Raw genomic sequence first — 13541 nt, 5'->3', positions numbered from 1 at the left:
ATTCCATGTCCCTGGAAATCTGCGGCAGTGTGTTAAGTAAGGAAGGAAGTTCGTTATTTCCTGTTTTTTGCCACTTTTGTTTTGTTTTTCTACCTAGGATCATAAGGATTTTAAAATCAGACTGTTAGAATATTTGAGCTTGTGTGAAAATAAGTGTAAAAAATTCTTTCAAGAAAGGGTGAAGAACGCTTTGAATAGACCTCATGAGCTAAACCATACTGTTCTTTTTTTTTAATATTTAAGTATTTATTGAAAAGAAACTTTTATGGTTAACAATGCACAGAAGCAATACAATATACTCAGCCGTATAGATATACATCAAAGAATATCATGTACTAACAGCAGGTTGATAACGTTGAATGAAAAACAAAATATAATCATGTCGAATAAACAAACGCCCACATCCCCCATGTCCCAGCTTAATACTAGTTCCCCAATTAACCACAATCCCCATCCCTCCCCCCCCACCCCATTCTTCCGGCAGACGACAAGGCAAGGGTCCCTAGAAGGTCCCTTACAGAGCATCCAGTATTTCTTCCAACTTCCTCCAGGTATGAAAATAGACGATATAGTTATGTCGTCTCTTTGCTATGGCTACCTCCATCCTTCCCATAGAAAGCAAACGAGACACCCATACAGCTCGAGAGGGAGCTTCCACATTTTTCCAGTGGTTGGCAATTAGACATTTCGCAGCCGCTAATCCCCATCTAAGAAATTTAGTCTGCCAAGAACACTCCTTGGAGTTATATAAACCCAAGAGACAACTCCTAGAAGAAAGAGCAACACATTCCCTCAGACATTCAGACAATGTATCAGTCACCACCTTCCAGAAAGGCTGTATAAGTTTGCAATCCCACCAGATATGCATAAAAGATCCCCCCTGCAGTCCACATCTCCAACATAGGTCAGGCACTCCAGGGTAGATTCTATGCAGACGTTCTGGCGTATAGTACCATCGCGTCAGCACCTTGTATGCATTTTCCTGAACCAAGGCACAGGTAGAAGCCTTATATGCCTCCCGACAAATCATTTCCCAATCTTTATCAGACATCTGAATGCCCAGATCTCTCTCCCATGCCAATCTAAAAGGATAAGTAGCGGGTACATAACCCCTCTTGAATTGATAGATCACCGACAGGGGCTTAGGAGCTTTCTGCAGCAACAACCAGAGATTTTCCAAAGATTCCTTATCAATCTTTAGCCCAGAACCCCAACCTTGTGCTATGATAAAATGCCGAATTTGTAAATAAGCAAAACAGTCCCCATCTGGTAAATCATATTTTTGTTGAAGTATAGGAAATGGGATTGGTCCATCTTTTCCAATGAAATCACGAAACACTCGTAACCCCTTTTGATACCATCGGTGAAAGACCCTGTTATCTCTGCCTGCTGGAAATAAAGGTTCGTGTTGTATCCCCGCCAATGTTGAAACCAAAGCCCCGTCACCCATCTGTTTACGCGTTTGACTCCATATTCGTGCCAAATGTTGCAAAAAGGGATTAGACATGCTCTGGACCCACATGCGGTGCGCCTCCGATGCCCACATCTTGAATTTCAAAGGTACTATATCACTACAATTCTGTTCTATTTGTACCCCACTTTTACATTCCCCAACTTCCCATTCTAGCACCAGTTTCAACTGCGCCGCTTGGTAATACCACGCCAAATTAGGCAACCCCCTGCCCCCCTCCTCCCTAGGGGCCCACAACAAAGATTTGGATAATCTAGGCGATCTACGATGCCAAATAAAGCTTCGAATGTCCCTATCCAGTCTCCTCAAATCTCCTAAAGGAACTGGGATAGGCAAAGTCTGAAAAAGGAACAACAGCCTGGGAAGTACATTCATTTTTATGATCGCAATCCTGCCCCACCAAGATAACCACAGCCCATGCCAACGTTGCAGGTCAGCTCTGATATGCCTATAGATAGGCATGTAATTCTTGTCATAAATTCTCTGAAGGTCTGAAGGAATATAAATTCCCAGGTATCTAATCCCCTGCTCCGCCCATCTGAAGGGAAAAATATCCCGCAACCTATCCATCTCCTGCCTTGTTAGCGTCAGGTTCAAAATCTCCGTCTTTGTTAGATTTATTTTAAACCCAGAAACCTTCCCATATGTGTCAAATATCTGTAGTATATGAGGTATAGAATGCTCAGGTTGTCCCACGTATAGGAGGATATCATCTGCAAACATCGCTATTCGATGTTCTATCTCCCCGCTAACTACCCCTACCAATGATGCATGCTGTCTAATAGCTATTGCAAGCGGTTCTAGGGACACCGCAAACAATAGGGGAGAAAGGGGGCATCCCTGCCGAGTTCCCCTGTATATGTGGAAGAAATCAGTGTATGATTGATTAATCCGTATGCATGCCCTCGGTTCCGCATATAGAGCCCGAACCCACTCTCCAAACCTTCCCCCCAGACCCATCCTATCCATCACTTCCCATAGAAATCCCCAAAGAACCCGATCAAATGCTTTCTCAGCATCAATCGATATCAAAACTGCCTTCTCTCGGCTCTCACCCACTTTCCATAGCAAATTCAGAGTTCTTCTGATGTTATCACTCACCTGTCTCCTCTGTATAAACCCCGCTTGATCTTGATGGATCAAGTTAGGTAATACCTTTCCCAAGCGCTTAGCTAAAACCTTGGCCAATATTTTGGCATCTATATTCAGCAAAGATATGGGTCGATAAGAACCACAGAATAAAGGATCCCTTCCCGGTTTAGGCAAAATCACCACTCCTGCTTCCCCCATCGTAGGCGGGAGCCTACCTCCCCCAGATATTCCATTGGCTACTCTAACTAGAAGGGGCCCCAAGTGCTCCGAAAATTGTTTATAGAATCGGCTAGTGTACCCATCCAATCCCGGTGATTTACCATTCTTCAACTCACCAATCACCCCTAGAATCTCTGACAGCTGTACCGGCTCTCCTAAGTATTCCTGATCCGATTCTGTTAACACCGGTATCTGCAGTGAATCCAAAAATCTAGTCTGCGCTCCCTCCACCATGGGCCCCGGGCGCCCGTATAGTTCCGAGTAAAAACATTTGAACTCCTGTTGAATAGTGGAATCCCTGACGTGTATTTCCCCCCCTACTTCCCTTGTGATTCTTGTAATAGTATTCCGAGCTTGTTTAATCTGTATATATCTCGCGACTTGTGCACTAGCTTTATTACTATGTTCATAGATATTAATTCGGAAGCGCTCTCGCTTACGTTCCATTTCTTCCACTTGAAGTTGATATAATTCATCCCTTACTCTTTGTAAGTGTATCAATGATCGGGCGTCCCTCCTATTCTGATGTTGCATTTCCAATTGAGTCAACCGGGTTCGTAATTGAAGAAAGGTTCGGGCTCTATGTTTTTTAAATCTAGCCCCCCATTTGATAAATTCGCCCCTGACAACCGCTTTAAGAGCGTCCCACAATATAGCATCAGATACTTCCCCATTATCGTTCAAAGTTAAATAGTCCCCAATAAGACGGTCTACCGCAGCAACCACCTGAGGGGAACTCAGCAGGGATTCATTGAGTCGCCAATATGTACTACCCCCCGGGTCTAACATTTCCGTGCAAGATATCCATACCGGCGCATGATCTGACACATGCATCGGTTCTATCTCCGCTGCACGCAGCCCCCCTGCTAAATTCCTGTGAATCCATATCCCATCCAATCTCGTGTAGGTATTTTGTGCATGTGAATAGAAAGTGTAAGCCTTTTGTGTACCATGTAATAGCCGCCATCCGTCTACTAGCCCAAGTGAACCCATTAAAGCCCTGAGCTCTGCAGCTGGTTTCCGAAGTGACCTGCGTCCCCCCCCTGAATGGTCCAGTGCAGGTTCAGGAGGGACATTAAAGTCTCCCCCCAAATAAATCGCACCTTGCGCAAAAGTACTCAATGCTCTCCTCAATTTCCTATAATAAGCCTCCTGACCTACATTAGGACCATAGATATTTATAATGGTTAGAGTGCGACCCTGTAGTACTCCCCGTACCGCTAGACACCTTCCTTCCCCATCCCTGTATTCCTGTTCCACCTGCAGACCCAGTCCCTTACGTGCCAAAATGGCCAATCCCCCTGCCCTTTTGGAAGCTCCCTCTCCCTGGTGGGTCCAGAGCATGTCAAACTGCGGCCGCCGAAGCAATGACGTATCTCGGGGCCTTAGGTGTGTCTCTTGAAGAAGACAGATATCCCATTTCATACGACTAAGTTCTCGAAAAACGATACTCCTTTTGCCTGGACTATTAAGCCCATTTACATTCCAAGATCCTATAATCAGCCCAGGGGGTATTCCCGGTGACCTCCCATCCCCCAGAGCCCGTCGTCTGCCGAATCCCTTACAAGCATCCCCTCCCCTCCCCCCTCCCCCCCTCCGATTAGCTGATTCACCAAGTTTTGAATCAGCCATGATAAGAAGTGAGTCTAACTGAAAAGGCCCATAAAGACACATCACTTAATGCTTACCCTCATCACACCCCCTTCCATTCACACACTCATTCGCAAGAAATCACTTATAGCATATTTCCCCCTATCTACTATAAGTCCAAAGAACCAACATTTTCTGTAAAATGCAACCACCCAGAACAGCATAATCCGTGAATGCCAAAAACATCCACTCTATATTCTAAAACCAACAGTGAAGTCCCATTCCCTACTATTGTGGGAATATTCTAGAAGTAGCCAGTGAAGTCCAGTCTGGATCTCCCTATCCCATAGCAGACGTGGAAGGCAAGTGTTCATCAGCCCCGCGTAATTTGTCGCTTGTTACTGTCTCCAGTTCCAGGCCACCCTGACTCCGGGGAGAGATATCCGGAGGCATCCGACATCCAAGTTCTTTCAATGCCATCCAAGCATCGAGGACATTATCCACCTTTCTATGAGTCCCATTTATAGTAAAATGCAAGCCAAAGGGGAAAAGCCACCTATATCTATACCCTTCAGCCCGCAACAGTTGGGTGATTTCTTTGAAAGATCTTCGCTTCTGTAATGTAGTTAGAGCTAGGTCCTGGTATACCCCAACTTTCAACCCCTGCCACACAAATTCTGGGCGGCGTCTGGCAGCCTGTAAAACCTTTTCTTTCAGCTGGAAATCACCAAAGCAGGCAATTATATCTCGGTTGCCAGGTCCTCTCAATTGGCCCAGACTTCTATGTGCCCTCTGCAGGTCAATCACTGGTAGATCCGTATGGCCCTCATCTGCAAGCAAGGCTGTACAAAATTCAGAGACCACTTCCTTGGCATCTTTAAAGCGTTCCAAATCAGGCACCCCTTTGAAACGCAAGTTATTTCTCCTGGAGCGGTTCTCCAGATCCTCAACCTGTTTCTTCAAGTCCTCCATGTATGCTACTGTAGTATCCATGGTTGCTGTGCGTTCCTTCTCCAACTCTTCCACGTGGCTCAACCTTTCCTCTGCAACCTGGACTCTGCCACTCAGATCACTTACTTCTGCTCGCAGCTCCCCCAGCGCTGCTTTAACATCGGTTCTCAGCCCCATTTCTGCTTTGAGGTCTCTGAACCACAATTCCATCTTCCCTTCCATACAGCAATCAGACGGTAAAGTGCTGGTCTGTAAGGGCGCTGGTGGTACTGGCGCGATCGGCTCCGCCATCTTAGGTACCGCTATCGGGGAGCCGGGAGCTTGCGAGCGAGTTTTCACCGACTTAACGCTGGTGAAGTGAAATTTCTCCAGCCTCCTCCGACTCGCCATGCAATCCGCACTCGGTATCCTCCGTGGGTGACGCTCGCTACTTCGCGATAAGCAAACTTGTTATTTGAACGCCGCGAGCCCCGTCAGAGCTCTGAGTTTAAGCGGCCATCTTCCGTGGTGACGTCACTTCCCCTTCAACCATACTGTTCTTGATAGATGGATATAAGAAGTTCGGATGAGATAAGGAACCAGACTTTGAGCGGCACTCCAATCGTGACACTTTTCCAGTCCGAGTATTGTCCATACTTCCCATCTGCCAACCAGTTTTTAATCCATGTGAGTATATCATCCTCTATCCCTTGGCTCGCAATTTTTCGAAGAAGTCGTTCATGCGGGACCTTGTCGAACGCCTTCTGAAAATCCAGATATACAATGTCGACTGGGTTGCCTTTGTCTAGCTGCCTGTTTACTCCCTCGAAGAAGTGCAGCAAGTTCGTCAAGCAAGATCTTCCTTTGCTGAAGCCGTACTGGCTGGTCCTCATCAGATTGTGTCTGTCAAGGTGGTCAATGATGCGGTTCTTTATCAGTGCTTCTACCATCTTTCCCGAGACGGCAATACCATAAAATCATCCATGGAAGCAATGAGAAACACAGGAGTAGGGCTGAACCTGAACCTAGATATGACGTTACAGATCAAACTCATCGTGAAAAATGTTTATAGCAAACTCTATTGGGTTAGAAGACTTAAATCCTATCTCACCCATCAAGTGATGTCCAATGTAATAATAACCCTGGTAATCTCAATCTTTGACTAGTGCAATGCAATACTGCTGGGCGTTCCAAAGTACATGATCAGGCAGATTCAAATAGTACAAAATGCAGCAGCAAGATTTCTACTGGGAAAATCAAGGCAGATGAGTGCCACCCTGCTAATGAATGAATTAAACTGGCTCCCGATTGAAAGCAGGGTGAAATTCAAGATCGTTCATCTCTTGGAACCACAATATCTAGCGGCCAACCTACATTACCATACACCAGCACGTGCACTGTTCCTGCGCCAAGAATACCTATTGGAAATACCCTCCTTCAGAGACATCAAATACAAAAGCATTAGGACAAGAATGTTCTCAGTGATGGCTCCAAGGTGGTGGAACTCCCTTCCGAAGGAATTAAAACTAGTAAAGAATACCTGAAAGTTCAAGAAAGGGATTAAGACCATCCTCTTCACAGAATACTTTAATTAATAAAGGAACATAGAGGAGATAGCTGGCTAGTCCCCATTAGGAACACAACATAGAACACAATACAGGTATTATGTGTGCAAATAGGTAGGATTTAGTATGAACATAGTATACGAAACTAGTATATTATGTGCATATATATAGGATGATTGATTATGGTATAAATGTGTCTGTATTGAAAACCATCTCAAAAAATGCTAACTCTGTATTGTAACACCTTTACAGAAGCTCATGTAAACCGCTTTGAATTGACTCCCCAGTCATTAGTAGCAGCATAGAAGCTTTCAATAAACATAAACAATTGGGCATGATTCTAGAACTTAGTCACTTAGAAATAAAAGATATTTAATCACGTTCAAACGTGTTGCCAGTTTGCATTTCCTACATAAAACTGATACACATGCATGTAAGCACCACCAAGTTACCCAATTCCAGGTTTTGCATTTACATCTGATTCTATCCAGTGAAATCAGTGTTCCAGGTCCCATAATGTGTCTCATAATGCAACAGGATAAGGTTGTTAGAGATCCAGAACTGGCTCAAAGTCTCATTTGTGGGACTGGGTAACTTGGCAGCTCTAAATAACAATAGGCACTCAACACATTTCCAAGAAAAACACTTGCCTGCACATTTGGTCTGTTTCTTTTGGTTGCACCTTCAAAAGCCAAGTATGATAGGGAGGCCTGCTCACTTCCTCCAACATCTACTTTGAATACATCACCTGACTTTGCTGTCACTATACCTATCACATGGTCACCCTTCACTGGTACATACTGCAAGAGAACAGCAAAGTAAACAGAAAATAAATATGAAGGCAAGAAATTTTAGTACACAGATTTTGTGATTTGAATAAAAAATATCAACCTTTTTGATGTATAGCTTTTAGAACTATAATGCTCACTTCTGCAAGCTATAACCATCTAATGAAAGCACCTCATAAGAAAAGAGAGAGCCCAGTGGTGTAGAAGTGAACCAGGTCTGTTGTGTCTATCAGTGTTGAAGGGAGCCAATGAAGAGGATACCATGGATGGCATTTGTGAGCACACAAAACACCTAAAAAGCCAGGCCTACCTGCTATGCAGAGCTGCAGGGCATGCCTTTCCCCTTGGAGCACTGGGGAGCTGATGGAGTAACTGTCTTCACTGGAACCAACTGAGATCTATCTTTGAATCTCAAGTTGGATTTTTTTTTTTTTTAACTCCTGCAGGAATTCTGCATGTTTACTCCTGGGGGAATTGTGTGTTTAAATATAATTATTTGGGGCTGGCGTGGCTGCAGTCCTGTGAACCGCTATGCTGAACACCTAGGTTTGATTTCCACAACAGGTCTTCTGGTCAGCATCTGCAAATGAGCTCATTTTGCATATACAACAACAATGAACCCTCATTCCAAAGCCAGGGTTTGTGGAGTATCATCTCGGTCTCTCAAATTTACACTAAGGTTGCTGTAGTACTTGCTGTCAGCCTTACATTGCTGAATGCTAGCTGTCAGCATTTTCTGTTGGCCTAACCAATATCAGCAAAGACCCATGGGATATTATATTAAACAGATCTGATCCTGGGCACATCAGTGCAGAAAGACCTAAAGCTCCTGACTATTCAGCCTCAGAATGCTACTAAATTACTTCTAAAGTACCAGTACTTGAGATTAACAAAGAACCTTGGCAGAATGCTGAGAGGATCCAGAGTTTCAATAGATGTGCTAAAGACAAGTGCTTAAGGTAACCAGACAAAGAATGGACCCAGCTACCTGTTCTTAAAGGCAAGCACTGTGTTTCCCCAAAAATAAGCCCTACTCCAAAAATAAGTCCTAGTTAGATAACCCCCAAAGCCCCTCCCGCCAACCTCCGAACCCCGCTGACCCTTCCACTGCGAGACCAATATACCTCCCTCCAAACAGCAGCGTCAGCAGCACTTTAAACAGGCTGCAACGCGGCACAGGGAAGGCCTCGGCGGGAGAAGGCCACGAAGCAGCCTGTTTAGAGTGCTGCCAATGCTGCTCTTTGGAAGGAGGTATGTCGGTTTCGTGGTGGGAGGGTTGGTGGTGTTCTGCTGCATGGGGGATGGGAGGGATAGAAAGTTGCTATGCAGGGGTTCTGCTGCATGGGGGGATGGGAGAGAGGGATAGAAAGATGCTGCAGAGGGAAGGCACAAGGGGATGGGTGAGAGGGGAGGAAAGATATTGCACATGTGGGAGAGAGAAAGGAAACAGGAAGAACTGGGGTGGAGGAGAGGAAGGGAGAAATGATCATTGTACATGAAAAAAATAAGACATATTTCAAAAATAAGCCCTAGTGCATTTTGTTGGACCTAAAATTAATGAGACAGTATATTATTATTGGGGAAACAAGGGTCAATCAAGGGTCATTGTTTCAGACAAAACCAACTTTCACAGAAAGATACTGGAAAAATAACACAAACTCAGGTCTATAAGGAACAGGCTTCATACCTCCACCAATCAAGATACACATACATCTTTCAGATAAAACCTCTTATCTGATCCCCCCTCCCTTTCTTTCTATCTTTAGCTTCTACACATAAACAAATCCTCCCTCTCTCTCTCTGGGTCTTCTCTTGGTTCTCTCTGCCTCCTTTCCTCCATCTCACAACCAGATACACACATACATTTATGCAGGTAAACCAGAGTCTCTCTCTCCATTCTGGGAAAGCTACGTTTTCCTATACACACACAACAGGGTTTTCTCCTATAAATATGCATAAAATGAGCATAGAAAATATGTAAATCTCTCTCATGTACATTCATCAGGGTTATCCTGAAATCTTGAATCATTGGCAGCCCTTGAGGACTAGAAGTCAATACCAAGGGCTTAGCTGCTAACATAGTGGGCTGAGAACCAGAGATAACAAGGTTGAAATCACTGATGATCCCTTATGAACCTGGGTAAGCCTCTTTGTAGAAATACTAGAACTACCAAAACTTTCCCCGACCTAACAAGGGTCATTTTGATCCTATTTTAAAATTACTTCTTAGGTAAAAATAGGGTATGTAACTTAAAATATTGAGCAAATGGAATCAAAGGTTTCTAAAACAAGATTCATTCTCTAATGATCAGTTATTCTGAATACATGCTACACATAATGCTTCTCAAATTTTCTGGAACACTTCCTATAAAAATGGGGCTTCTTGCAGGCTCCACAAACTTCCATAATTTGGTTTCCATTGCACATCGCAAACTGGTACTTGCATCATTTGCAGCTCCAAACAGGTTCTTCTTGGTCTACACGTGTCTCTGGCTTATGCTTTTTTGAAAAGAAGTAAAACTGTTGAAGTTTCAAAGCTAACTAAAGGAGAAATTTGTATTAACTTATCTTCTTGCCAGTAACAGTATTATACAACATTATTACATTGATTGTGTTATGGAAAACCTGGAATAGCCAACTTCTTGATTTGATCCAAAGTGTTGAACACCCCCCCCCCCCCAGTCCGTTTGTGGTGCTGTTGTAAAAGGCTAAAGTCTCGGTGGAAATTGGGATGGAGGGTGATTAGTCGCAGAGCATTTTTATAGCTTCCGAATATCTCTTTGTAACAAGCAGATGGGCAAAATCTACAGGACATAAAGCCATTTCGGGAAAACAATCATGTTAAATAACTGAATTCTTCCATGCAGAGATAAAGGAAAAAATTTCCAAGCATCTAATCCAGTGGTTCCCAAACCTGTCCTGGGGGACCCCCAGCCAATCAGGTTTTCAAGATATCCCTAATGAATATGCATGAGAGAGATCTGCATATCTGTCACTTCCATTATATGCAAATCTCTCATATGCATATTCATTAGGGATATCTTGAAAACCTGACTGGCTGGGGGGTCCCCCAGGACAGGTTTGGGAACTACTGATCTAATCATTGGCAGGTATAATTCATCAACAAGGTTAGATTAATCTCCTTAAGACATGTGATAGACTAGAGGATGTTAATTGCACCCCAAGATATCGAAAAGAATGATTAGCCCATTTCAATGGAAACAATCCCCTCAAACCCGTCTGCACCTCTCTAGATGCTGCAAGAGCCAGTGATTTGTCCAAATTTAATCCCAAAGCCGAAAAATCCCCATATTCTGCTATTACTACCAACAAAGTGTTCAAAGAAGCTTCTGGTTCAGTAATGTGGACCAAAAGATTATCTGCTAAGGCTGATACCTTAAACTCAGAAGCACCAATACATACCCCATGTACATCAGGGGTTTATAAGATGTCCTATATCAAGGGGTCTAAGGTAAGGACAAACAGAGGGTATCCTTGGCGAGTGCCTCTTTTTATCTCTAAGTTAATCATAAAGCATCTCATTGACCCAAATGGAAGCCAGAGGAGAAGCATAGAGTGAAGAAACAGCATCCAACACCCCCCTCCCTCTGTAAAACTGTAGTGTTTCAAAGCAGAGAATAAAAACCTCCAGGAGACCAAATTGAAAGCCTTCTCTGCATCACAGCTGACAAGCCAAGACAATAAATGAAGATGTGTGACATATTCCAAGGTCAGTATTTGCCGAAGACTGTGCAGAACTTTCCGATCCTTGACAAAGCTTACCTGGGGGTCCACAATCAGATCAGGAAGAGTGCGGGCCAATCGGTTAGCCAGAATCTTTGAAAACAGTTTCACCTCTGTTTTCAAAAGTGATATAGGGTGGTAAGAGCCTGGCAAATTCAGATCCCGGCTCAGTTTCAAAAGTACCACAATATGGGCATCTCACAATGAAGATGGTAATGACCCCAACTGAACAAAAGCATTAAAGATGGAAGCCAGAACAAATGCGATCTCATCACTAAATAATTTGTAGAATTTGGAGCAAAACCCATCAGGGTCCATGGCCTTCCAGAGTTTGATAGATGGAATGACTAAGTAGGACTTCGTCTTCTGAGATAGGAGCGCTCAACATTCTCTGTTGAGAGTCGGAAACCTTAGGAACCGGAATATTATCCAAATAAATCTTACTCTCTAACTCAGGCACCCAGGGTGGGTCATACAGCTTTTGGTAAAATGCGCAAAATACTACCGCTATCTTTTTATCCGTGTGTTCCGAAGTACCTGCCTCCACAGCAAACTGCAAGTCTCGAGGATCCCTCGGGAAGTATGTATCAAGTTAGCTAGCAGCTTCCCACCTTTGTTGCCATAGAAATGAAATTTATGTTTAAAATATTGAAAAGCCCTCACTGTTCTGGCATGGATTAACTTGTTCAGTGCTGCCTGCGAGGCTAAAAGGACCATCTTCCTTTGGGTGGTGGGATGACAGGTGAACTACATTCTATCTGCCCTTATTTGCCTCTCTGAGAATTTCGCGATCCCGGATCTTCCTCTGAAAACGAGTATAGGCAATAATTTCCTCTCGTAAGACTGCCTTCACTGTTTCCCAGTACAATGCTGGGTCATCCACGTGAGCCGCGTTATGAAACTGAAAGTCCCTCCATTTTTTAGGTAGGTAATCCAAAAAGCCAGTAACTTTATAAAGGGCTGTCCCCGGTTGCATCCACCTCCAGCGTATACCAAATAAGAGCATGATCTGAATGGAATAGGGGCCTACCCCTGCTAGACGTTTACTGGAGAACAAATTCTTAGAGAATAGCCAATCCTGGACTGAGACCCATGAGCCCATGAGAAATGGGTGTAGACTCTCTCACCAGGATGAAGAGTATGCCAGACGTCGAGAAGGTCAAAAGAAAAGAAGAGCAGAGAAGAGAAATACCTCTAGTCAAATCCATACGATTCTGCAGAAGGGAATTAGATTTATCAAGACTAGGGTCATAGATCATATTGAAATCTCTATCCATCAAAATAGATATACCAGAAAACTGATTCAAAGCAGAAAATAAAGCAGCATAAATGGACTTCTCATATACATTTGGGGAATATACATTACAAAGTAGAAGAGATTGTCTATTTAGAATAACATGAGCCAACACTAATCTACCCGAAGGGTCTGCCCAGACATCATTCACCGTCGTTTCTAGATTTTTCCTATATAATACTCCAGCCTTCCGATGTACCGCTGCTGCTTCTACCACCTTGTCCGTTCACCAGCAAGTAAATTTCTCATATTCAGCAGAGGTCAAGTGCGTTTCCTGCAGAAAAACAAGATCTGCCTTATGTCGATTCAGAGTTTGTAATATCTTTTGCCTCTTAACTGAAGATGTCACTCCATTGACATTCCAAGAAATCAGTTTAATCATCTGTCATCCTGAAAAACAGAATATAATGAAATGAACCATTGAGACTATAAAACCAGGTGAGGCCGTCCCAGCCTACAGTCCCACCCAAATTCATCCAAAGAAGGACAGACAAGAAAAGAAAAGCAGGTATCTTGTCTGGAAGCAATGAACCTTGGAGAGAGAGTTCTGTGCCACCCCCAAAGAAAAGGAAGAAAGGAAAAATAATAAAAGAAAGAAAAAATGGAAACTGAAAAAGAGAGCACAAGCAAGATAAGATAAACCAGAGAAAAGCAACGACCCCCTCCCCCACATACACACCCAATGTAAACTTCCACAGACATCCCCCTATACCCCTTACAGAATATGTCCCTAAGGACAAAATGGGGCAGCCAGAAACTACCTGTGCCCCTCTCCATAACTTCAAGATAATATTGCCAACTAGTACAAGATTCCAAATTGCAGAGAATAATGGTAGAAATCAGACCTT

General features: G+C 43.7%; 1 protein-coding gene across 3 annotated transcripts in view; it reads right to left on the bottom strand.

The window, feature by feature from the left end:
* Positions 1-13541, bottom strand: part of EXOSC3 (exosome component 3) — a 45961-nt gene that overhangs the window by 18126 nt on the left and 14294 nt on the right. For all 3 annotated transcript variants that reach the window (XM_033916986.1, XM_033916978.1, XM_033916970.1), the window contains exon 3: positions 7518-7667. In XM_033916986.1, coding sequence (XP_033772877.1) covers positions 7518-7667 — 150 coding nt within the window. The remainder of the gene's footprint in view (positions 1-7517; positions 7668-13541) is intronic.

The sequence above is a fragment of the Geotrypetes seraphini genome, chromosome 1 (assembly GCF_902459505.1).
Source record: "Geotrypetes seraphini chromosome 1, aGeoSer1.1, whole genome shotgun sequence".
Taxonomy (NCBI): domain Eukaryota; kingdom Metazoa; phylum Chordata; class Amphibia; order Gymnophiona; family Dermophiidae; genus Geotrypetes; species Geotrypetes seraphini.
This window is presented reverse-complemented; position numbering and strand designations above follow the sequence as displayed.